Source organism: Thermomyces dupontii (assembly GCF_041956625.1).
Source record: "Thermomyces dupontii strain NRRL 2155 unplaced genomic scaffold VTN31scaffold_2, whole genome shotgun sequence".
NCBI classification, from domain to species: domain Eukaryota; kingdom Fungi; phylum Ascomycota; class Eurotiomycetes; order Eurotiales; family Trichocomaceae; genus Thermomyces; species Thermomyces dupontii.
The window spans coordinates 2,023,322-2,046,650 of NW_027192308.1; the positions used below are offsets into that span (position 1 = coordinate 2,023,322).

The 23,329-nt window shown below is 51.2% G+C and overlaps 7 protein-coding genes across 7 annotated transcripts; 3 read left to right on the top strand and 4 right to left on the bottom strand.

Annotated features, from left to right (window-relative positions):
- Nucleotides 1-358: 358 nt before the first annotated feature.
- VTN31DRAFT_3133 (uncharacterized protein) lies at nt 359-2,029 on the bottom strand (the record flags this gene model as incomplete). The annotated part of the gene is made up of 1 exon (XM_069403379.1): nt 359-2,029. The coding sequence occupies one exon, from the start codon at nt 2,027-2,029 to the stop codon at nt 359-361; it is 1,671 nt and encodes a 556-aa protein (XP_069262566.1).
- A 609-nt stretch (nt 2,030-2,638) lies between these two features.
- Nucleotides 2,639-3,931, top strand: VTN31DRAFT_3134 (uncharacterized protein; the record flags this gene model as incomplete). Its single annotated transcript, XM_069403380.1, has 1 exon — nt 2,639-3,931. The coding sequence occupies one exon, from the start codon at nt 2,639-2,641 to the stop codon at nt 3,929-3,931; it is 1,293 nt and encodes a 430-aa protein (XP_069262567.1).
- An 87-nt stretch (nt 3,932-4,018) lies between these two features.
- VTN31DRAFT_3135 (uncharacterized protein) lies at nt 4,019-4,738 on the bottom strand (the record flags this gene model as incomplete). The annotated part of the gene is made up of 2 exons (XM_069403381.1): nt 4,019-4,630; nt 4,688-4,738. The coding sequence occupies 2 exons, from the start codon at nt 4,736-4,738 to the stop codon at nt 4,019-4,021; spliced, it is 663 nt and encodes a 220-aa protein (XP_069262568.1).
- Nucleotides 4,739-4,950: 212 nt separating this feature from the next.
- VTN31DRAFT_3136 (uncharacterized protein) lies at nt 4,951-6,400 on the bottom strand (the record flags this gene model as incomplete). The annotated part of the gene is made up of 2 exons (XM_069403382.1): nt 4,951-6,315; nt 6,392-6,400. 2 exons carry the CDS (start codon nt 6,398-6,400, stop codon nt 4,951-4,953), a joined length of 1,374 nt encoding a protein of 457 aa, XP_069262569.1.
- Nucleotides 6,401-6,659: 259 nt separating this feature from the next.
- Nucleotides 6,660-11,289, top strand: VTN31DRAFT_3137 (uncharacterized protein; the record flags this gene model as incomplete). Its single annotated transcript, XM_069403383.1, has 2 exons — nt 6,660-11,147; nt 11,233-11,289. 2 exons carry the CDS (start codon nt 6,660-6,662, stop codon nt 11,287-11,289), a joined length of 4,545 nt encoding a protein of 1,514 aa, XP_069262570.1.
- Nucleotides 11,290-11,378: 89 nt separating this feature from the next.
- Nucleotides 11,379-18,503, top strand: VTN31DRAFT_3138 (uncharacterized protein; the record flags this gene model as incomplete). The annotated part of the gene is made up of 1 exon (XM_069403384.1): nt 11,379-18,503. One exon carries the CDS (start codon nt 11,379-11,381, stop codon nt 18,501-18,503), a length of 7,125 nt encoding a protein of 2,374 aa, XP_069262571.1.
- Nucleotides 18,504-21,502: 2,999 nt separating this feature from the next.
- VTN31DRAFT_3139 (uncharacterized protein) lies at nt 21,503-22,423 on the bottom strand (the record flags this gene model as incomplete). Its single annotated transcript, XM_069403385.1, has 1 exon — nt 21,503-22,423. The coding sequence occupies one exon, from the start codon at nt 22,421-22,423 to the stop codon at nt 21,503-21,505; it is 921 nt and encodes a 306-aa protein (XP_069262572.1).
- Between the last annotated feature and the right edge of the window lie 906 nt (nt 22,424-23,329).

Consider the following 23,329-nt stretch of genomic DNA (forward strand, 5'->3'; position numbering starts at 1 on the left):
TTGAAAGATGCTTTGTACTAAGTTGTAGCCTCCAGCCAGTAGGCTAAGAAGTTCTACCTCGATCCGTCAGATCCTTGAATGACGAAATAGCACAGATTCCGGGTCTTTAGTAGTGCTTCAACATTAGAAATGTTGAAATGTTGAACGGTTGTAATTTGTGGAACTATTACAAAAGCTGATAAGTAGTAAGTAGTAAGGAGGAAGTAGGAAGTACTTGTTTCGGTGTGCACAACAAACCAGAACCGAAGTCGAGAAGAGTTACTTCCCACGCACATTCTCAATTATGCTCTTTTTTTTTTTTGTTTGCTCAAAGCATGCATATACAAATATACAAGTCATGTTCGCAAAAGATGAGACCTCAGGGAGAGGGTTCTGCAGCAACTTCCTTTTGCGTCTTCGGTTCGGTCTCGAGACCGAATTCAGTGTTCAACTCCTCACGAAGATGCAATCCCTTGACCAACAAGCATAAAGGGACACCAATTCCGGCAAATGCAATTGAGACATACCACACCGTTTTCAAGCTCTCCAGATAGACATGAAGAATGGCTGGCCACTCAGGAGATTGACGATACGGAGCAAGGAACTCTTTTGTGGCGCCTTGATAGGCACCACCATCAGCTAACAATGAGCGCGTAGCAGCATTTGGTATCCTGTATAGGAGATCATTCACCTTGGAGTTGAATATGGCGGCTGGAATTGCTGTACCCCAGATGGAACCGAAGCTGCGCAAGAATGTCCAGGTTGCTGTTGCCGTGGCCACTTCACTCTCTGGTAGAGCTGCTAGAATGGCGGGGAGGCAGCTCGTAAAGATGAAACCGGCACCCACGCCGAACAAAATCTGGAATCCCACCCACTCACCGATCGAGGACTGCTCGTCCAACAAGGAGAATAAGCCGCATGCAATCGTCATCAGTGCAAAACCGAGATAATGAAAGGCACGGTAGTGGCCGGTCACTGAAATGAGAACTCCTGCCAACACGCCAAAGGGGCCGGATGTGGTAGCAATGGGAAACAACATGATCCCCGACCGAGTTGGCGATGCGTCAAGAACAGCTTGGAAATATACAGGCAAGAAGAAACAGACCCAGTAGAGAATAATACCGTGCAAAAAGCTCAGGACAAACGTGGTGGCGGATGTTCGGTTAGTGAAGAGCCGCAAGGGCATTGTAGGCTCTTTGACAAACGGAGTCGCCTCATAAAGAAAGAATCCCATCAGACCAACAAACCCCAAGATCAGGGGGACAAGCGTGCGCCAAGAAGACCAAGCATGGACAGTGCCTGCCCAGGTCAGAGATAGAAGGATAGCCACCACAGCAAGGACGAGGATGGTATTGCCAGTGAAGTCGACGCGTTTCAGACGATCGATGAGATTACCCTCCCGCCGATAGCGCAGCCGCAAGAACGGAATGAGTAAAGCCAGTGCCGCCCCAGACAGCGGCAGATTTATGTAGAAGATCCAGCGCCACGACACATGCTGGGCGAAGACACCACCCAGGATTGGTCCCGTTACAGCCCCAATCATCCACATTGCCCCGATCAAACCGACATACTTGCCCCGTTCGCGGAGAGGAACCAGGTCGCAAACCACAATCTCGACCAGCGTGATGATTCCGCCTCCACCAATGCCCTGCACTGTTCGTCCCCCGATCAATGCTGCCGTCGTCTTAGCACCCCCTGCGACACCATTGCCCAACGCAAACAGAGCGACTGATAGTAAGGTAAGACTGCGCCGACCGAAGATGTTGGCTGCTTGGCCAAAAAGTGGTTGCAAGGCTGTCGAAGAGAGCAAGTACGAGTTGATTGTCCAGACGTAAAGGGTTTCGGAGTTGAGATCCGCTGCAATCGTGGGTAGTGCTGTCGAGATGATGGATGTTTCCAAGGCCGCGAGCAATATAGTCAAACACAAGGCGCAGAAGACAAGCGCAAATCGCCATGTTTGCTGTGGGGATTTTGTGTCGGGAGTTGGGTCGGCCATGTCGAGATCATTTGTTGCTGAAGTTTCGTTAAAGTACATATTCTCATATTTCATTGAATCAAACTTTCAAAGATGAAGAATTATAGTAGAAAAGGGGACTTTGGGTGTGGCCGTGTGTTGAGAATGGTGCCATGTCGGAGCATTTTCGGTGGATTTTGGCTGTAGCGAAGGCAAGGGACGAGCAACGGATCATAGGCGAGCGACGGACCGTAGGCAACCAACAGGTCATATGTATACCAACTCACAAGTGATCCGATAAACACCGGGAGTAATTAAGGCGCGCGCAGCCATTTGAGTGCAGTATGGCCCAAGAGCGTTGCTAGATTTATCAATTGTTGTGCTAAAAATCTTGTTCATTTCGAGCAAAACAGCATCATCTGCGATCACTATGGCGGCGGCCGTCGCCGATCTTCAATTCCTGTCAACAGCAGGATTGTTTCGCAGTGTGGCTGTGGCAGGATTAATCGTGTTTCTTCTCCCTCGACTCTGGCAGGTGAGATGAAGAGAACGCCAAACTAAGTTGAAATTAGTCCTTAACCTATATATCTGCAGACTCTCCGCGCCGCTCTCTCGCCCTTAAATCGTATTCCAGGTTCACAGCTACACAAGCTGTCTCAATGGCCACTGGTTCTTGCCATCACAAAAGGTCAAAGCCACCAGAAAATGCAAGATTTGCACAAGAAATACGGCCCCATTGTCGTTCTCGCGCCTAACATGATTGCGATCTCCGACCCGCAAGTCGTCCGGCGTATCCTCATCACGGAAGACTGGCCAAAATCCAATGCTATATATGTCAACTTCCGCCAGAATCCTGAACGTCCCACTTTGCTGGCATTCACAGACAAGAAGGCGTATGCGGTGCGCAAGCGACTCATCTCATCCGGGTTTGGAATTCGATACATACGCGGGATGGAACCAATCATGCGCGATTGCATCAGCGTAGCGATCAATCAGTTACACAACGCCTGCATGAGAAATGGGGGAGAAGCAACTGTGGATATCTATCGTCTCATGCGAGCCCTTGCGGTCGATATAATTGGAGCGACGACGTTCGGAGAATCTTTCCACGTGGTTGAGCAAGGGAGCCATCCCTTGCCGAAAAAGATCGAGTACAGTTTGCTGCTCTCTGGAATTTATCAATTCCTGCCATGGTTAAAGGGCCTGCCGGGCTTCCCTACCCGCGATCCTTACATTGATGAGTTTACGAAGGGTATTGTCGACCGACGACGGCAAATCATGAAAACAGAACACAAACATGACTTGCTGCAGAAACTCGTGGAGGCAGTCGACGACAGTCCCAATTCGCCGTTTCGGACGACAGATCTTCAAGACGAAGTGGTGGTACTTTTGACTGCCGGTAGTGAAACCACTGCTAACACCGAGATCTTTATGTTAATGCTTCTTGCCAAGCATCCGCACAAGCTGGCACTGTTGCATGAAGAGATTGATAGGTCTTACCCGGATCCGGCCGAGGAAACGACGGCTGAGAAGGCCCTTCAAATGCCGTATCTGCAAGCCTGCATTGATGAGACAATGCGGCTATACGCTGCAATGGCAAGCGGCAGTCCGCGTGAGGCCCCTGAAGATGTGACACTGCTAGGATATCACATTCCTAAAGGCACCACTGTCTTTCCTACGACAGCCACCTTGCATCTGGACCCGGCTATTTGGCCCCGGCCAGATGAATTTTTTCCGGAGCGCTGGCTAGATCCAGCTACTGGATCTAAGCGCGGAGATCTACCCTTCTATCCATTCTCTGCTGGTAGTCGGGTGTGCATTGGCAAGCATTTCGCCTTGCAAGAGATACATCTAAGCATAGTCTCGCTCTTGAGGAGGTTTACGCTAAAATACGTGCCGGGACAGGACGAATCAACGGTGTTTCGCGTGGCGTTGCAGCTCAGTGAAGGGAGGTACATGGTGAGAATCTGTGAGCGACAACCCGAAAAACGGAGTTAGACTGAAGTGTGTCATTATCAGCCACAGAACAGTAGCTTGTTTATATCAGAGCTTGAGTTTATTGAATGTATTAGATACAGTCTAGTCTCAAGGATGATCCCGTCTCTCACAAATGAAAGTCGCATCTGCAAAAACACTGCGGATTTCCTCCTGGGCTATAACATCGCGATACCAGCGAGTCACAGAGGGAAATTCTTCCCTCATTTTTGCGTCAATAATCTGCATGAAGGCCCAGTACAGAGCACTCGCAAGGGACAGATCTGCGAGGCTCACTTTTTCTTCGGTGACGAGCCACTGTCTGGTTGACAGATGCTTTTCAACGCACTGCAGTCCCCGGCGCAGAGAGGCCATGTATCGCTGCTCAACTTTAGCATCGAAGGTAGTCATCCCCACTCGCCATTGAACTAATTCAATGACAGACTCCATGATCTCATGGTCTGCAAAGCAAATCCACTGTCGGATCAAGGCGCGTTCGAGAGCATTACGCCCGAGTAGTTGCTCGCGATGCGGACCGTAGTCAGCAACATATTGAGCAATTGCATCGGATTCGAACAGGAGAGTTCCATCAGATGACTCGAAGCAGGGAACCTTGCCCATCGGAAACTTCGTGAGAAACTCGGCCGAGCGGTTCGTGACTCCCATTCGGAAGTCGGGAGCAAGATTGATGTTGAGGCCATTGATCTGGGCTGCCGCCAGGATCTACGCATGCTTAAGTATCTGTTATCGACATGGACAAGAACAAAACCCTTTAGATACCTTCAGGATCCTTGCGTTGGGAGTATAGGTGTATAGTGTTCCAAAGACCATGGTGTTTTAGGGTTTCATCAAATGCCAAGAGGAACCAAGCCGAGGTCAGATCCGATTCAGAGCTCACTACCAGGCAGTAGTCACAGGTAACAGGTACCAGCATTCGAGTACAAATAGGTTTATTTACACAACAGATATCTCGAAACGATCTGACCCTGATTCCAAGCAAACCACTTCATTGTCCCCGACGCAATACGAGTAGTACTACACGGTTATTTCGTTTCGGCGGATTCCACTCCTCGGTGGATTTGGAGTTGCTCGTCGAGCCACGCAAACACAAGCTGTTGCTTGATGGCGATTGCACCGATTTTGGCTTGTAAGCCTCCTTGGCCAACGCCGCCAGCCACCCACAACTTTTTCCGGTTTGTGGGCAGATGCTGCAATTTGTCGAATATCCGTTCCGCATTGACGTCCGGCGCAAAGTACATGGTGTCCCTGGCTCCGGTCACGAAAACCGCCGCTTCGATGCTTCGGAGGAATTCTTTGTCATCCGGAAGGCGCAGAGTGAAGCTCTGCATTTGGCGCATCACGTCCGCCGGCGTCGCAACTCCATACACCCACATGCTGTGCCCAAACTCCCACGCCAACTGGAAGTTTCGACGTGCCAAGAGTCCCACCACCCAGTTGAAGGCATTGTCACTGATCCAGCCGCTGATCCAGCCATTGATGAACCACGATGGCATACGCGTGCGGGTGATGTCAAACATGTCATAGAACCCATCGCAAGAGATACACGCCCGAATCCGAGAATCCGCAGCTCCTCGAAGAGCCAAATATCCGCCCATGGAGGCTCCAAAGATAGCAATTCTGTTCGGATCAATCTTGTAGGACGCCGCAGGACCAGGAAGAAGGACGTCAATCACATAGTCCAACACTTTGCCAATGACAGTTTCCCAGTCCGGCCGGAAAGGCTTGCGATTGTATCGTAGAACCCCTCCTTGACCCGGTCCATCAAATATCAAGACCGCGTATCCTCGTTCAGTGGCTCCAGACGCCAGGTAGAAGTACAGCTCCTCACCAATGGAGTCGAAACCTCCTGTGTGAATGATCAACGGGGTCCCGATAGCCAATTGTTTGTGCGCCGGTGGGATGAAGAGATATCCAGGAAGGTGGATATCCTCGTATGGAATGCTTATATTCAGGACAGGGCCATCTAGCAAGGTGATCGCCCGTTTGAAAGTAGACACACTCTGCTCGAATACTTGCGCGATGCGTGGATCAGACGGGTTGCAATGAAGGAAGAATTCACTCGCGCGCCAGTAGTTGGATGAACGAAAGAAAGCCCATTTCGCAGCTTCGCGGTCGTTTGCCTGCAGCGCATCTTCTCCCAGTCTTTGCGCTCGGCTTGCCAAATCGGTCCAAACATTGTACCAACTGTTGATGTCCCCATCCCTAATACGCGACACAGCTTCCAGACACTCACCAACCTCGGCTCCCTGAACAGGAGCCGTGCCGATGACGCGCAGGAACTCGAAATCGAAAAACTCTGACTTGAAGAACCAGCCCATCCTGATCTTAGTGGACACGTACTTGTCAACTTGCAATCGACTTCTCTGGTGAAGGGTCGTAGTTAAGATCTGTAGCAAGTGTGTTGGTATCCACCACCGTTGAACCGAGCTTTATGCCTAGGGTTTCGGCGCATTTCAGACCTACCTCAGCCATGTGGCTGCTGTCAAAAAATAGTACGTTGGTTGCTATTTTGATAGATGCATGACCATATTCCATATAGGTACATATATGTCATGGTACTGCAAGAGATCCAATGTCCACATACTTCGGTGCTCTACCTTCTTTTCAAACATTTATCGACCTCAACACTGACATTGTGCTACCTGTACCCTAAGTCGTCTGTGTACTCAGCATACATTCAACCGTATCCAAGCCATACATCGTCTCTCTTTAAAATCTCCTTCCTCTTACAATGGCTTCCAAAGTTCGTCCGGAGCCGATTGTCATAATTGGCACCGGCTGTCGATTTCCCGGTGACATTCGCAGCACGTCTCAGCTCTGGGAGGTGATCTGCAGCCAGAAAGACCTTCTCGCCCGCATTCCTTCGTCCCGGTTCAGCAGCAAAGGATTCTACCACTCCAACGGCGAGCGACACGGCAGCACGAATGTCGACCATGCCTATTTACTCAGCAATGATGTCGGCGCCTTTGACGCCGACTTCTTCGGCATCAATCACAGAGAAGCGGAAGCAATCGATCCTCAGCAGCGGATTCTCCTTGAAACCGTTTATGAGGCAATTGAAGATGCTGGCCTTACCATTTCCGGACTGAAGGGATCGAATACTGCCGTATATGTCGGCTTGATGACTGGCGATTACCACGAAATGCAGGTCCGCGACCCGGAGGATATGCCCACGTACATGGCTACGGGGACTGCTCGTAGCATCGTTTCGAACAGGATCTCCTACTTCTTCGACTGGAAAGGCCCGTCCATGACCATTGATACCGCCTGTTCCTCGAGTCTGGTTGCTTTGCATAATGCTGTCCAAGCTCTCCGAGCAGGGGAATGTCACATTGCTGTCGCTGCCGGGGCAAATCTCATTCTGGGACCGGAGATGATGATTGCCGAGTCGAATCTTCGTATGCTTTCGCCTACTGCACGATCTCGAATGTGGGACGCTGCAGCGGATGGGTATGCCCGTGGTGAAGGCTTTGCCGCGGTCATTCTCAAAACACTCTCCCAAGCTTTGGCCGACGGGGATCCTGTGGAGTATATCATTCGAGAAACAGGCGTCAATCAGGACGGCAGAACGCAGGGCATCACCATGCCAAACGCAGCATCACAAACGGCTCTGATTCGGCAAGTCTATCAAAGAGCGGGTCTTGACTGCACGCGTCCTGAAGATCGTTGCCAATTCTTCGAGGCGCATGGAACCGGAACCCCCCGTGGCGATCCCATCGAGGCGCGCGCCATCCATGATGCATTCTTCGTCGACCACTCAACGGCAGAGGAGCCGATGTATGTTGGCTCAGTCAAGACTGTTATCGGCCACTTGGAAGGATGCGCAGGGTTGGCCGGTCTTCTGAAAGCCGCTGAGGCAATTCGTCGTGCTGAAATCCCTCCCAACATGCACTTTACGGAAATGAACCCCGAAATTGTTCCTTTTGCGCAGCATTTGCGGGTCCCAACCAAAACCCTGCCCTGGCCTGGACAGACTAAGATTCGTCGGGCGAGTGTCAATTCTTTTGGATTCGGAGGAACAAATGCCCACGTTATCATCGAGAGCTATGATCTTGCATCCAGTCCAAGCCGGAGTCTATCGTCACCAACCATGCTACCAATCCCACTGACATTCTCGGCGGCAAAGGAGACATCACTGACTCGATTCATTGAGGAGTACATCACTTTGATTAAATCTCATGACATTCTGCCTCTCCATCAGATAGCGTCGATTCTGTCCTCTCGGCGATCCCAACACTCAACCCGGGCCGTTTTCTCTGGTACAGACAAGAACAGGCTTCTGCAAAAACTTGAGACCGCTCTCGCCGCGTCTCCACTTGGAGAGCGAAAGGAGAAAGCACCCATTTCGGATCGGATTCTGGGAATCTTTACCGGCCAAGGCGCTCAATGGGCGTGTATGGGACGGGAGTTAATTAGGTCCTCTCCGATGGCGCGGGAAACATTGAGAGCGCTTCAGGCGTCTCTGGACGAGCTTCCGGATGGACCAAACTGGACTATAGAAACGCAGTTGACCGAGGTTGAGGAACCCTCTCGGATTCAAGAAGCCGCACTCTCGCAGCCACTATGCACCGCAGTGCAGGTGATGCTCGTTGATCTCTTGCGGGCTGCACATGTCTCATTCCACACTGTCGTTGGTCACTCATCTGGAGAGATCGCTGCTGCTTATGCCGCGGGAATGATTTCTGCACGGGACGCCATTCGCATTGCATACTACCGCGGCCTGTACGCAAAGTTCGCCAGAGGCCAAGAATGCGCAAAGGGAGCCATGATGGCAGTAGGTATCTCTTTCGATGAGGCACAGGACTTGATTGCCGCGAAATTCCGAGGCCGCATCGCCGTTGCTGCCAGCAATGCACCCCGGTCTGTCACCCTTTCTGGAGACGAAGATGCCATCGCCGAAGCCAAGGCCATGTTTGAGCAGAATGAAACCTTTTGCCGCCTCCTAAAAGTGGACACTGCTTATCACTCCCATCAAATGCTTCCGTGTCTTGACCCATATCTTGCGGCTTTGCGGGCCGCAAACATCAGTCCCTCGAAGCCCTCCGACGGGCTCACCTGGGTGTCAAGTGTGCATGAACGAGAAATGGTCACTGAGGAAGATATCGAGTCACTCCGGGCCGATTATTGGGGCGACAACATGGCGCAGACGGTGCGCTTTTCTCAGGCTGTTCAGAAAGCGTCGCGTCTACATGGTCCTTTTGCTGTCGGAGTGGAAGTTGGACCGCATCCAGCATTGAAAGGACCGGCCACCCAGACGATAAAAGACGAGTGTGGCCAGACAATCCCATACAGTGGCACCCTCGCCCGGTTTGAACACGATGTTGAGGCATTCTCCGACGCATTGGGCTTCTTATGGAAAGAAATTGGTCCTAGCTCGGTCGACCTTCGCGCATACGCCGCCGCAGCCTTCGATCTGTCGTTCCAAGAACCTTTCTCGAACCACTTATCGCTGCCGCGATACCCGTGGGATCACAGTCAGCGATTCTGGAAGGAGTCCCGACTATCTAGAAGGTATCGCCAACGTCGGATCAACAGGCATGACCTTCTCGGGACACGCTGTTCTGACGACCATGACCACGAAATGCACTGGAGGAACATCCTACGCGTCTCTGAATCCCCGTGGCTCTCGGGCCATAAGGTTCAAGGGCAGGTTATCTTCCCCGCAGCAGGTTATCTCGTAATGGCGATGCAGGCCGCGCTCGAACTCGCGGGCGATCGTCGTATTTTCATGATACATCTCTCGGATGTCAATATTGATCGGGCGATCGCGCTCCCGGAATACAAGGGAGTCGAAGTCATGTTTCATCTTCGACCAAAGTCCGTCACTTCATCCTTGATTAAGGCTGAGTTCGCATGTTACTCGGTTACGTCTGATGAAAATGGTTCACCTTCACAACGACATGCCTCTGGTATTGTGCAAGTTCATCTGGATCCAGCAGATCAGCTCCAGCTCCCGCCCTCGCAGGAAGAACCGGTCTCTTTGGTGTCGGTGAACATGGAAACATTCTACGCATCACTCAGCGAAATCGGCTTGGAGTACACAGGACTCTTCCGTCGTCTCGATCGAGTGGAGCGCCGAGCTGGTCGGGCCACTGGTTACGCACGGGACATCCCATCCGATAGCGAAATGCCCGTCGTTATCCATCCAGCATTGTTAGATGCTGCGTTTCAAACAATTTTTGCTGCATTTTGCTGGCCAGGAGACGGCACTCTGCACGGCCCCTACGTGCCCACGCATCTTCAATCACTCCGTATCGTGCCGGTAACTCAGTTTGAAGCTCAGAAGATGACAATTGAGTGCACAATCACCGAGTCTCGCCCACAGACAGTCACAGCGGATGTCGATGTTTTCGCGCAGAACTGTCCACGTGTGCAATTGGAGGGCCTCACTTGCACGATGTTGAACGCACCAACCCCTGAGGACGACTGCGAGCTCTTCGCGGAAACTGTATGGCGTGCTGATGCTGGGGCAGATCTCGGGTCAGCCGACTTGGTCTCTGACTGCGCTGATGACTTGAAACTCGTGGACCTCTGCGAAAGGCTCTCCTACTCTTATCTACGCCAGCTCAATGCTGCGATCGATCGCAGCGAGATAGATTCGTTTGTCTGGAATCATCAACGCATCTTTGAATTCATTGACTATCTCTTCCCTCTGATCGAAAGCGGTCAGCACCCCACCATCCGGCCGGAATGGAAAGGTGATTCGCACGAGTGGTTGCTTGCTCAGGCTCGGCAACATCCAGATGTAGTGGATCTGCAGCTGATCTCCGCCGTTGGCGAACACCTTGCGGACGTGGTCCGGGGAAAGACTACTATACTGGAGCATATGATCGCCAATAATACCCTGGACAGATTCTACAAGTACGGGCTGGGTTTTCAGCGGGCCAACAAAGCTCTCAGTCTTGTAGCTGCACAGATCGCTCATCGGTACCCGCGCATGAAGATTCTGGAGATTGGCGCTGGCACAGGCGGAGCAACCAAGGGAATCTTGGAGCATCTCGACGACAAGTTCGAGCAATATGTGTTTACGGACATATCCACCGGCTTCTTCGAGAACGCCCAACAACAGTTCGCAAGGTGGGCATCGCGGATGTCATTTAGGCCCCTCAACATCGAAGAGGAGGTATCTTCTCAAGGGTTTGAGGACGGCATTTATGACATGATCATCGCTTCGAATGTGCTGCACGCGACAAAGAAGCTGGAGTATACAATGCAAAATGTACGCAGATTGCTAAAGCCAGGCGGATTCTTACTCCTCCTCGAGGTGACGAGCGATATTCTCAGAGTCAAGTTCATGATGTCAGGCCTACCTGGATGGTGGCTGGGTGCTGATGATGGCCGACGATTTGCTCCAACAATAAGTGCCCCTCAATGGCACGACCTTCTTATCCGTACCGGTTTTTCTGGAGTGGATCAGAGGGTGACTGATTTTGAAGACGTGTCCAAGCATATGACTTCGGTGATGCTATCCCAGGCAGTGGATCCTGATGTCAAGCTGCTGCGAAACCCACTGGCCAAATCCGACCCGTCACTCACGGTGGATCGTGTCATACTTGTCGGCGGCCAAACTGCTGGCGTACACACATTGGCAGAGCAGGTTTCGACTCTTCTACGACGTTGGAGTATTGACTCACCTGTCATTGTGCCTCGGTTGGAGGATATTGTTCACTCCGATCTAGGCTCTGCCGTCGCAGTTGTGTGCCTAGCTGATCTGGAACAGCCAGTGGTGTGGGACATGAACGATGAACGACTCACCGGGTTGAAGAAACTCCTAAATATAAGCCGCCAGTTGCTGTGGGTGACGTCTGGCGCCCGTGATACCAATCCCTACGCCAACATGAGTATTGGGCTCGGACGATCTCTGATGTACGAATACACTCACATTCGCATGCAGCACCTTGATTTTGTCAGTGATTGCGACAATAAGGCAGTGTATATTGCAACTGCGCTGGCACGCCTCATTTTGGTGGATAAGTTGGATCTTCCATCCAAACGGTTGTTGTGGAGTGTCGAACCTGAAGTCGCCTTCCAGGAGGGCCGCTGGTTGATCCCCCGAATTTTGCCCAACGACCCTCTGAACCGTCGCCTCAACGCCAGCAGGAGAAGAGTCACAGAAGATGTTCTCATGAATGATCATCCAGTGGAAGTAATTGGCGATGGCGCTGATGTATGGTGTGAGAAGACCGATCTTCCTCGTCAAGACGATACTCTGCTCTTGGTCCGGAAGCAGTACGCTCTTCTCCATGGCCTGTTCCTGAACGGGAATGGTCCACTATACCTGTCCATTGGGAAGGTGGAGGATTCTGATCGAAGCTACTCATTGCCCACTGGCACGACTGTTCTGGCAATGAGTCACCAAATTCGATCACTTTCGTGGATTCCTCCAAGCCATGCTGTTCCAATTGACAGTTCCACTGCGACGCCAGACTATCTCATGCTCACTGCTCTCGCACTCGTCGTCAATTCAGTTGTCGACCAGGTATCCTCTCAGGGACATATCCTTCTCGTGAGTCCAGATCAAGCTATCCGTCGACTTGTTGAAGATCGCGCCCCTGTGCGAAATCTGAAGGTGACTATCGTGCATTTCTCTCCAGGGCATGAAGGTGCCATTTATATTCCTAGCCTGCTTCCCAAACGGCACATCAGTGGTCGTCTTCCAAGCAATGTTGATCTCATACTCGATTGCAGCGCCGAAACACATGTCCTGGGCGAGCTACTGATCTGTGACCACACCATTCGTTTGCGCGACATCTTCAGAATCCCGTCCGGAACATATTCATCTAAGGCAGGCATCTCGCAAAACGAGCTTGTGGAGGCCTTGAGAGTCGCCTCAACATCATCTTACGAGATTACTGCTCGGCTCCTACCTCTCTCCGAGGTCAGTGGCGCGGGACATTTCGCTGATATCGCCTCCGTGATTGACTTCACGGCCGTGACAACCGTTCAGACGCTCGTGCGACCCGTTGATGCCGGCAGCCTCTTCCGATCTGATCGATCTTATCTGCTCGTCGGCTGCACTGGCGGGTTGGGGCAATCGCTTACTCGTTGGATGGTGCTGAATGGTGTTCGCCACCTCATACTGACCAGTCGCAACTCAAAGAATGTCAATCGAGTGTGGTTGGAAGAATTGAAACGCATGGGAGCTCAAGTTCATCTGTTCGAACTAAACATTGCCGACAAGCAAGCTCTTCACGCCATGTATGATCAGGTCCAGCGACAACTACCTCCCATTGCCGGAGTAGCCAATGCGGCAATGGTGCTCTCGGATTGTCTTTTCAACGATATGACAGTGGAGGATCTCCAGAAAGTGCTTGATCCAAAGGTTGCCGGCACTGCTTATCTAGATGAACTATTCTCGTCGCCAACGCTGGATTTCTTCGTTTTGTTTTCTTCGCTGGCAAGCATCGTGGGGAATCGTGGTCAATCCAACTATGGCGCAGCAAATCTGTTCATGACAAGTCTGGCTGCTCGACGGAAACGGCAAGGCCTTGCAGGTTCTGTGCTTGACATTGGCATGGTTCTGGGAATAGGATACGTCTCACAAACGGGCATTTACGAATCCACGTTGCGCAAGTTCAACTACATGCCTATCTCGGAACAAAAGTTTCACGTCATGTTCACAGAGGCCATAATTGCGGGTCGTCCTGACCAACGAGAAGTCTCCGCTGAGATCATCACGGGTCTGCATCGCGTCGCCGAATCATCGGATGGTAGTGGAAACCAGGCCTTCTGGTCTGGTAATCCACGTTTCTCCCACTATGCTGTCCGCGAGAAAGGTGGTTCTGAGCAGGCCGCAACTGCCGTTGTCGCACTCAAAAAGCAGTTAGAAGAGGCCGAGGATCTGACCGCGATCAATCAGGTACTTCTGAACGCCTTTGCAGACAAGCTCGGCAGAATTCTTCAGGTTCCCCCGGAGCAAATCAATACTACTCAGCCGCTCATCAACCTTGGAATTGACTCGTTGATGGCTGTCGAAGTGCGGTCTTGGTTCCTGAAGGAGGTCAATATGGACGTGCCGGTTTTGCGCATCCTCGGCGACGCCTCACCGGCCATGCTCTGCCAGGAGGCCGCTGATCGCTACATGCAACTGCAGAATCCTTCAATGCAGGCGGCGATTACTTCAGAGACATCATCTTCGAGCGCGAGTCAACTGCTTGACTCTACCACGGCGACGACCTCGGAAATATACCCCACGAGTTCAGCTTCATCCCAAGGGATTCAAACCCCTCCAGAAACGACCGACTTCGTGGAAACTTCGTGTGATGAAGAGGAAGCGGAGTTAGAGGTGGTCGAGGCATGCCAACTGTCTTTTGCCCAGGAACGACTGTGGTTCCTAAGAGAGTTCCTAGAAGATCGGTCAACATACAACGTGACCATGGTGTACCGGGTGTGTGGTCCTACAGTCAGTGCGCTGAATGAGGCTTTCAATGCTGTTGTGAGTCGCCATCATGTTCTTCGCTCGGCGTTCCTAGTGGATAAAGAGAGTGGTCTGCCGTATCAGAACATTCTGCACCAATCTCCCTTCCGGCTTACTCAAAGAGAAAAAGAGACAGCGACAGATGAAGATATTGATCGAGAGTTTCAGAGACTCTGCCATCACACATATGACCTGGAACATGGAGAATGTATGGCCGCAGTGTTGTTCTCGCATGCGCCAGATACTCACACTCTGATTCTGGGCTTTCATCACATTGTCTTCGACGGATTCAGTGCACAAATCTTTGTCAAGGATTTGGCCACAGCACTCTCTGGCCGGTATCTCCCTCCTTTGAATTGTCAGTACACTGATTTTGCGCGACGCCAACGAGCACAAGTGCAAAATGAGATGGCAGAGGATCTCGCGTACTGGAAGCAGGAGTTTTCGACGCTGCCATCCCCGGTGCCTCTATTTGAGTTCTGCCAGGTTGCCACGCGACGGACATTGACTGAATATGCTACACACGGAATACAAAAGACGATCCCCGCGTCGACTGTTTATGCCTTCAGAAGCATGGCGCGACGGTTCCAAGCAACCCCTTTCCACGGCCATCTCGCTATTCTACGGCTTCTCCTTGCTCGGTTGCTGGACCTGACAGAGGTTTGCATCGGCATCACGGACGCCAACCGCACAGACTCGGACTTCCTCGAGACGATAGGCTTTTTCGTGAATCTCCTTCCACTCCGTTTTGAGCTCGGTCAACATGACTCTTTGGAGCAGCTTATGCAAAACACGCGCGATGTCACCTACCGGGCTCTCCAGCATTCCTGTGTCCCGTTCGACGTTCTTTTGGATGCGCTTGTTGTCCCGCGGTCGACTACGGAAAGCCCCCTGTTTCAGATTCTCATGAATTACCGGATGGGATCAACCAGCAAAATTAAGACAAATGGATTTGAGGCAGAGCTGCTACGGTTCCAGGATGCCCGCAATCCTTACGATTTGATCTTTAATGTCGAGGAACAAGATGATGGAACCACTTTGGTTGATGTCCAGTCACAGTCCTACCTCTACACTCAAGACGATTTGGAGATGTTGTTGGACGCCTACATCTGCCTTCTGACATCATGCTCAACCAACCCTGGTTGGCCTCTCCACAAGTATACCATCTACAATGAACAGGATGTCAACCTCGCGTTGGAGTTGGGAAGGGGGCCCCAATTGAATTTTGGTGAGAGTGCGACTCTTTGCCGTCGAATTGATGAAATGGTGGCCGCACAACCGGATGAGACAGCTGTCAAGGATCACAACGGCCAATTCCTCACATACAAACAGCTGCTCAGCCATGTTGAGTTCATTGCAGCTACGCTGGAGGCACATGGAGTGCGCTCAGGGGACTATGTCGCCGTATTCTGTGAGCCTACAATCTATTCTGTTTGCTATCTGCTTGCTATTTGGCGCCTGAATGCGATCTATGTCCCCTTGGATCCGCAGAACCCCGCAGCTCGATTGCAGCTTATTCTTGACGATTGCCAACCCAAGGTCCTCATCTACCATGAAGCGACGGAAGAGACGATGCGCAAGTTCCATTTGTCGACCACTGAGCCAGTCACCTTCTCTGACTTTTCTTCCTTTGCCTCCTTGCCTGTTCCTGACAGGTCAGAATTCACGTCACCGGCCTGCGCTCTGTACACTAGTGGCTCAACAGGTGTACCAAAGGGGATTCTTCTGACCCATGACAGCTTTGTCAACCAAATTCTAGGCATTCGACATCAGTTCTCAGTCGGCCGTGAGACTGTTCTGCAGCAAAGTTCGCTTGGGTTTGATGTGTCCTTGGACCAAATGTTACAGCCTCTTGTTGGTGGTGGAACGTTGGTGGTGGCATCCCGGCAGCTGCGTTACGACGCCACTGAGCTGGCGCGATTGATGGTACGGGAGCATATCACCTACACCTACGCGACTCCATCAGAGTACGCGGCACTTCTCCGATACGGTGGGGATGTGTTACAGCGTAGCTCGTTCTGGCGGCTCGCCTTTGTTGGAGGTGAAGCCCTTCCTGCGCATTTGATCAGATCCTTCCATGCCCTTCAACGTCCGGGTCTCCGCCTAATCAACCGATATGGCCCAACGGAGATTACGATATCAAGTAATTGTCTATCAATCGATACCTGGAATCCTGCCGTGATCTCACTGTCACGAGTTAGTGTGGGCCCCTCGTTGCCAAACTATGTCACCTATATCATGGATTCCAACGGACGTCCTCTTCCCATCGGGCATGTTGGAGAGATTGTCATCGGAGGCGCTGGGGTCTCTCAGGGCTATCTCCGGAGAGAAGAACTCACCCGCGAGCGATTCCTGGTAGATAAATATGGAAAATCAGATGCAGGGCTCGTGGAGTGCGGCCGCATGTATCGGACCGGCGATAAGGGTCGGCTGCTTCCGACGGGAGAACTGTTCTACTTGGGCCGAATGGACGGAGACACCCAGATAAAGCTACGAGGCTTCCGCATCGAACTGGAGGACATTGCGCAAACCATCCTGCGTGCCGCTCATGGGCGTCTGGCAGATGCCGTGGTGTCAGTTCGAGGAGTCCACGATGAGGAGGGAGATCGACGATTCTTGGTGGCTTTTGCTGTTCCTGCAAGACAGAGTGATGGATCGGGTGACATTCAAGCGTTCCTGGACCAACTCGTGCACACCCTCCCTCTACCCCAATACATGATTCCCCGGCGAGTTGTAGTCGTGGACCATCTTCCGCGGAATCCCAATGGCAAGCTGGACCGACGTGCGCTGGATTCGCTGCCGCTACCTTCTCTGTCCCCGGATGCTCCTTCACATAAACTCACTGCTGCACAAGCAGCGGTGGTTTGTGTATGGAAGCGGTGCCTAGATCCATCCAACCTTCCTGACTCTTGGAGCCCAACTGCTGATTTTTTCGAGCTGGGAGGGAACTCGCTGTTGCTGGTTCGCGTGCATGCCTTGTTGTCCGAGGCCTTTGACCGTCAAGTACCACTTCATGAATTGTTCTTATCGAGTACCGTGCAAGGGATGGCCGCTCGCTTTGCTCCAGAGGAGGTCGCACAGTCCGTCAACATGATTGACTGGGAGTCAGAATCGACTCCAAGCGAACTGGAAAGACAGGCGATGGAGTCTAAGCCGCCAGTCAGGGCTCGACGCAGCGACATGAAGAAGATTGAAGTGTGTCTGACAGGATCAACTGGATTCTTGGGCTCCGAGCTTCTTCGGCGATTAGCCCATGACCCTCGCGTTTCCCGTATTCACTGCGTCGCCGTTCGGTCCTCAAACGCAAATCGTCCGCGGACATTGGCCGTTGATTCCGAAAAGATCGTGGTGTATACCGGTGATCTGACAGAACCCCGCTTGGGGCTTCCTCCAGATACGTGGGATGCCTTGGGGGAGCGAGTGGACGCCATCATTCACATTGGGGCCGATGTGTCGTTCCTGAAGACTTATCATTCACTGCGTAATGCTAATGTCCATTCAACGCGCGAGTTGGCGCTCCTTGCCCTCCGTCGTCGTATCCCACTGCATTACATTTCCACGGGCGGAGTGGCCCAGCTGGTTGGTGTTGAAACCCTCACACCACAATCAGTGGCGCGCTTCCCTCCTCCAAACGATGGCTCAATGGGCTACATAGCTTCGAAGTGGGCTAGTGAGGTTTATCTGGAGTCATGTGCAACACAATTCCATCTGCCGTGTGTCATCCACCGACCCTCAAACATCATCGGCGAGGGGGTTCCGTCGACCGATCTGATTCAGACTATTCTTCAGTACTCCGTCCGAATTCAGGGCGTTCCTGTGTTGGAGAATTGGTCTGGATCCTTCGACTTCGTTCCCGTGGAAGATGTCGCGCTCCGTGTGTGTGAGGAGCTGGTTCGCAGTATTGATGCCTTTGCGCGACCTGATACGCCGGCCGAGTCGATGCTGCGATTTGTTCACCATTGTGGAGCGGAAAAGATTCCCGTGGGCGATATTGGCGTCTACTTGGAGAAAAAGCACGGAGTTATGCTCCGCTCGATAGATATTGGCTCATGGCTTAATGCTGCACGAGCCGCTGGGTTACCTGCGGCCATGGAGAACCTGGTGACGGCGACGTTGACGGAGAAGGGCCATCATGTACTCCCATCGCTGTCACAATAGTTCTATTCGGCCTCCCTGGAGTGGTCCTGTGTACTTGGATTCCTCTATAATGCTTCGTGTCGACAACAGTCGACAGGTGTGTGTTACTAGGCCTACTCGTTGTCCTGTACTTCGTATCTAAATGTTTTACCTGATGCTTGCTCTCCTGATTCAATTATCACAATAAATATTTGTTTTGTGGGCTATTACTGAGAGTCCTTTGGGTAAGAGCGAAATAGATTAGCATTGATGTACCTACTACTGGTTAAGGTTATTTTGTCAAGCTGCTCAAGGCAGTTCGTCAGCTGGCATACGTGTTAACTGTTTTGTCTACCTGCTTTCAACCTTATTAGTGCACCAACTGGCCTAGTCTACCGCATGGATGGATCGGCCAACTGGCCTATCCTTATTCTCCACTGGCTTGATGCCATTGCCTTCACCCCAACCCTAAGTGCACACTACGTGAAACAACGCTTTTACTTTCAACAGCAGGTAACGCAGTTTTCCATCATAGCTAGCCAAGTCAGTTGATGGTCCTCAAGGCAGATCTCTACAGCTTTGCACTAATGTGATTGAGTCCATTCGGGTACTCGCTCTGTCCTCGTACGGTGTAAGTATTGAATTCATTCTGGCTCCTTTTCACACAAAACCCTCGGATCTTAAGTACGGAGAACCTACCTAGGTATATTTTCAGCCGCTAGTACGATGCATGCCGAGCCCTACCTCGGGTACCTCCCTCGCCATCGGAGTTGGCCCGGTGGACCTCTGTCCGGACTCGGCCATACGGAGTTTTCTGCAGCACTCTGACAGCCTCCCTGATGTGAATACGTAGAGCTCGGATCTTTCATGTAGATAGTTCTCGGGGTTAAAGAGGTAGATAGGTTAGCCTTCATCCAGTCTCATTCAGTTTTCTCTCGAGCCTCTTCCAGTTTCCATCGTCTCTCATAGTATTTTCTATCTGCCCCTGTGGGCCTGCGACCCAGGCTATTAGGAATTATTCAGTAACAAATAGGTAGTTATCATCAGTCAGTTCTGATTTCTGCTCTTTGATATCGCACCGTGTCGATGCGTTTCCATGTGTTATCGATGACAGGATACTCCGTACAACGGTATGTAATATTCTGTTATCGATACCCCCGTTGATGTAAGTTACCGGCATTCGCTTGGCTTGAACGTTCGAGTCTCCGACATTCTGGACTCCCGAAACCAGATCTGATCCGTCGATCCGAATAACCCAGGTTTAAACACTCGCTCCAGAGTACAACTTAAATTGATTACTTTGCGTGTTTGGTTGGCTATTCGACAGGGGAGCAACTTGGCTACTGCACAAGGCGCAGGGCGCCAACCGTCGCCGCCGAGGATCATACCATTTGCATTGCGCGCTAGTCAAGGTCATGGTCAGTGTCGGACTGTCGGCATGCGGCGGGCTTGTCGATGACGCTACGACTCCACGAGTAACATGTATCAATTTTATTAGGATGCGGTGAGCACGTCTACGATATCACGCAGCCGACTGCCCCGACACCCGATCACATGCGCAGGGATCTGGATACTGGACTAGATGACCTCCGGTCTTGAGATCATTCCTGGCCGGACGTCTCTTGGCTGGATTGATCGCACATATCGTCAGTTTCATATATCTCTACCTACCTAGATAGATAGGTAAGCATAGTATGTACTCGAATAGAGATGTATCACGTCTCTTTCCATGATCAGTGAAGCGACCCTGATGCGTCATCGCCATGGCTCTAGACTAAGAGGTACTTGCTGCAGATATTCATGAATTAAGTTGCCAGATTAGTATTAGAGGTATCTGCGGTTTCACACATCCAACACCTTCCCGGTGTTGGGTGTGTCACACCTGCACGCAATTCACACCTAATCCGCACTTGTCAACTACCTACCTACCTACCTAAGGACCTCTAGTTTTTCTAATACAGAACACCGCCACAGAGATTTAAATCAACAAAAATATACTCCGTATTATCCTTGAGGAATGACCTTCCCATGGACACATCTCTGGCCCAGCTTTAAACCGTTTCAAACGCGTTGCTTAAACTCGTCGAGTGGCAATTGACAATGCCCATTCAAGGTCTAACCGACATTATATTCTGCCCTTTCCACAACGCTTCTATTTACGTCCTACAATGTCAATATGTAAAACTAGATCACGAGTCTTCCATATACTTATGTCGTTTACTCGCTTTGATTGCCCAGCTTTGTGTTGTTGGTAAGCGCCGTATTGTGCCGTAATTGACTGAAATGCTCTGCTTGTGGTGCTCAAATTTATGAAGCACCTCACCCAGGAAACTGATTTGCACACGCCCCAGGCAATTTTGACGTTGATGATTGAAGTAATCTGTCAATCTAAGGAATCAAGTCTACTAGTATTTTCCGGACCCTAGACGAGCTTTGTTGAGGAGTTGGAAAGCAATATTCTCCTGTCACACCTTGAGGCCATCACAAGTGCCGGTAAAGAAACGCGAATCGCTCGCAACAACACGGCGACATTTAAATATTCGACATGAGACTTGTTTCTGCAACTCAAACATTGTCCAATGTAGTCTAATTGCGGGATTATATCACCAAGGCGATCTGCTGGATGTGAGAGGAGAGTTGAACAGTGATGACCATGGTGTGAATGGCGGGCAAGGCTAGACACGTCCAACACCTGCCGGTGTTGGGTGTGGGAAGGGGCGGATGCATCCTGCAAGCGGTTATGCAGATTCACACAACTGTCATTACGGACGGTGTAGTACTTTGGTACATGTACTTGAGATGAATCCATCCTTTCAATAGCATTTATCACGAATGCTAGCAAGATGTGTTAAATAGTAGTAGATTTATCTTCTTTTGGATAAAGAAGGTAGTCTTTTCGAAGGTGCCAGTAACTTCAAGCGCTCCCAAATTCCTTAATACCACCATCACTAAGTACTATATACAACCCCCGTGCTTATCGCCCGGTCTAATGCACTCTATTATTACATGAAAAAGATCGACTCCATGAAGTGCGACAATGTTCAGTCATGAACTGAGTTCATCGCTTGAAGCTGCTGGCGGAGATTGGCCTGCAGTGTCCATACTTCTGACAAGGCTGTCCGTGTGAGAACAGCAACACTGGATTCTGTGCCTTTATCCGTCTTCGATTGCCATAACGGATCACCCTCACCGACACCAGGCGATGTTGAATGACCCACACTGGAAGCAAGGCTCTTGAGGGTGGCTTCGAAATTGCCTAGCATCTGCGAAATCACGCACGCCAGGAGACTCATTGAAGACGTTATGGGGGTTGAGAAACAACCAATCTGGAAACATAAGGGCTGAATCCCATTTCCATTTCCGACTGCAGATGGCCTGGATAGGACCGCATTGTAGAGATGAAGTAGGCGTAGGTAGCAGGAAAGAATCAGAAGGACCGTTGCCCCGTCCGGCGGAGATCGAAATGGTACATCGGAAGGAAGATCAGTTTCGGCATGGGCGTAAGGAAGCATCGACTGGGGATGAAAGCCCTTATCCTGATCATTGTCGCTAGACTTTGAGGGAACAGTAGAGCACATTTCTGACAGTGATTGGGTGACAGCGAGGATTTGGTCGATCATTGGGGTAGAACTGACTGAAGAGTCCGTTTGAGCTTCTTGGACAGTCATCAGTCGAGAACAGTACTCATGTAGTGTAGTGCTCAGCTCTAAAAGTCGACAATAATTCATGTCGGCTGTCGGAGGCAAGGTTGGCGTCGAGACCAGTGATGAGGATGATGACGAAAACAATGGTGAGAATGTGAATGATGCAGATGACGTTGAAGAGGCTGTAGTAGCCAAGTTCTCCCTCTTAGCAGCAGCAGTGTGCTGAAAGATTTCGTCATGATTTACTGATGGAGGAGGGATTTCGGAAGTCGAAGAATGGACCGGTATGGGAGGAAGATCGGGCCAGTCGGTTGCCATACCCAGTGTTCCATCCGGCAACGGGGACTTGCAACCGAGAAAAAGCTGCTCATCTGATTTTGAATTGAAGAACGGGGAGTCTGTGGAAGACTGTAGTGAGTATTCGTCCAGACGTCAGACCAAGTACATATCTACTGCGTCCGCCTTTCCTGGCAGTTTTCCCAGCAGATAGTTGTTGATCGGATTGCAGAACGACATACTACCCTGGTCATCGTTGCTCCCAGCCAATAGGCTTTCAGATGCGGCCTCCTCGAGTACACCATTCAACTCCGATGCATATCCTCTTGACGGACCGCTGGTTGTCATACCCTTATCTTGCTGTCCAGCAGGCGTCACAGGATATGATTCCGGCACGCTCTTGGAAGGAGACAATGCCTCCTTACCGCGCGATTTTCGACGGGTGCTAGGTCTTCCCGGTCGTAGCGGAGGCTCGAATTTGCATTCAACTCCAGCATTTTCGCAGCGCGCGCAGGGATGACCGGGGATGGGACTGCGATGACATCGAAGTTTCTGCTGGTGGCACCGGTTGCAAGCCAAGCGAGTGACAGGTTGAATCGGCCGCGCAGGAGTATCCATAATGGCGTGTGCATGCGACTGTAGGTGAACTGGTCGTGAATGGCGCTACAGAGTGCGGATAGGAGATATCTCCTGCTCTTTGTACTACTGCACCCGGACGGAGTACTTCGGCAGTTATATTTCGGCAATCCGGAGTTGATCAGATCGATCAGATCAATTGTGAAATACAGTAATGCACCTAAAATGCAACCTCCATGTTTGACTGTTGGCTTAGAAGGTGTGGTTTGTAGCACGGTGGTGCTTCAAGTTACAACTTCCTGAATTAACACAGTGGTGCTAGAATCTCCGCAGAAGGGGCTAGAAGTCCACTCGCTAGTACTTACTTATCTG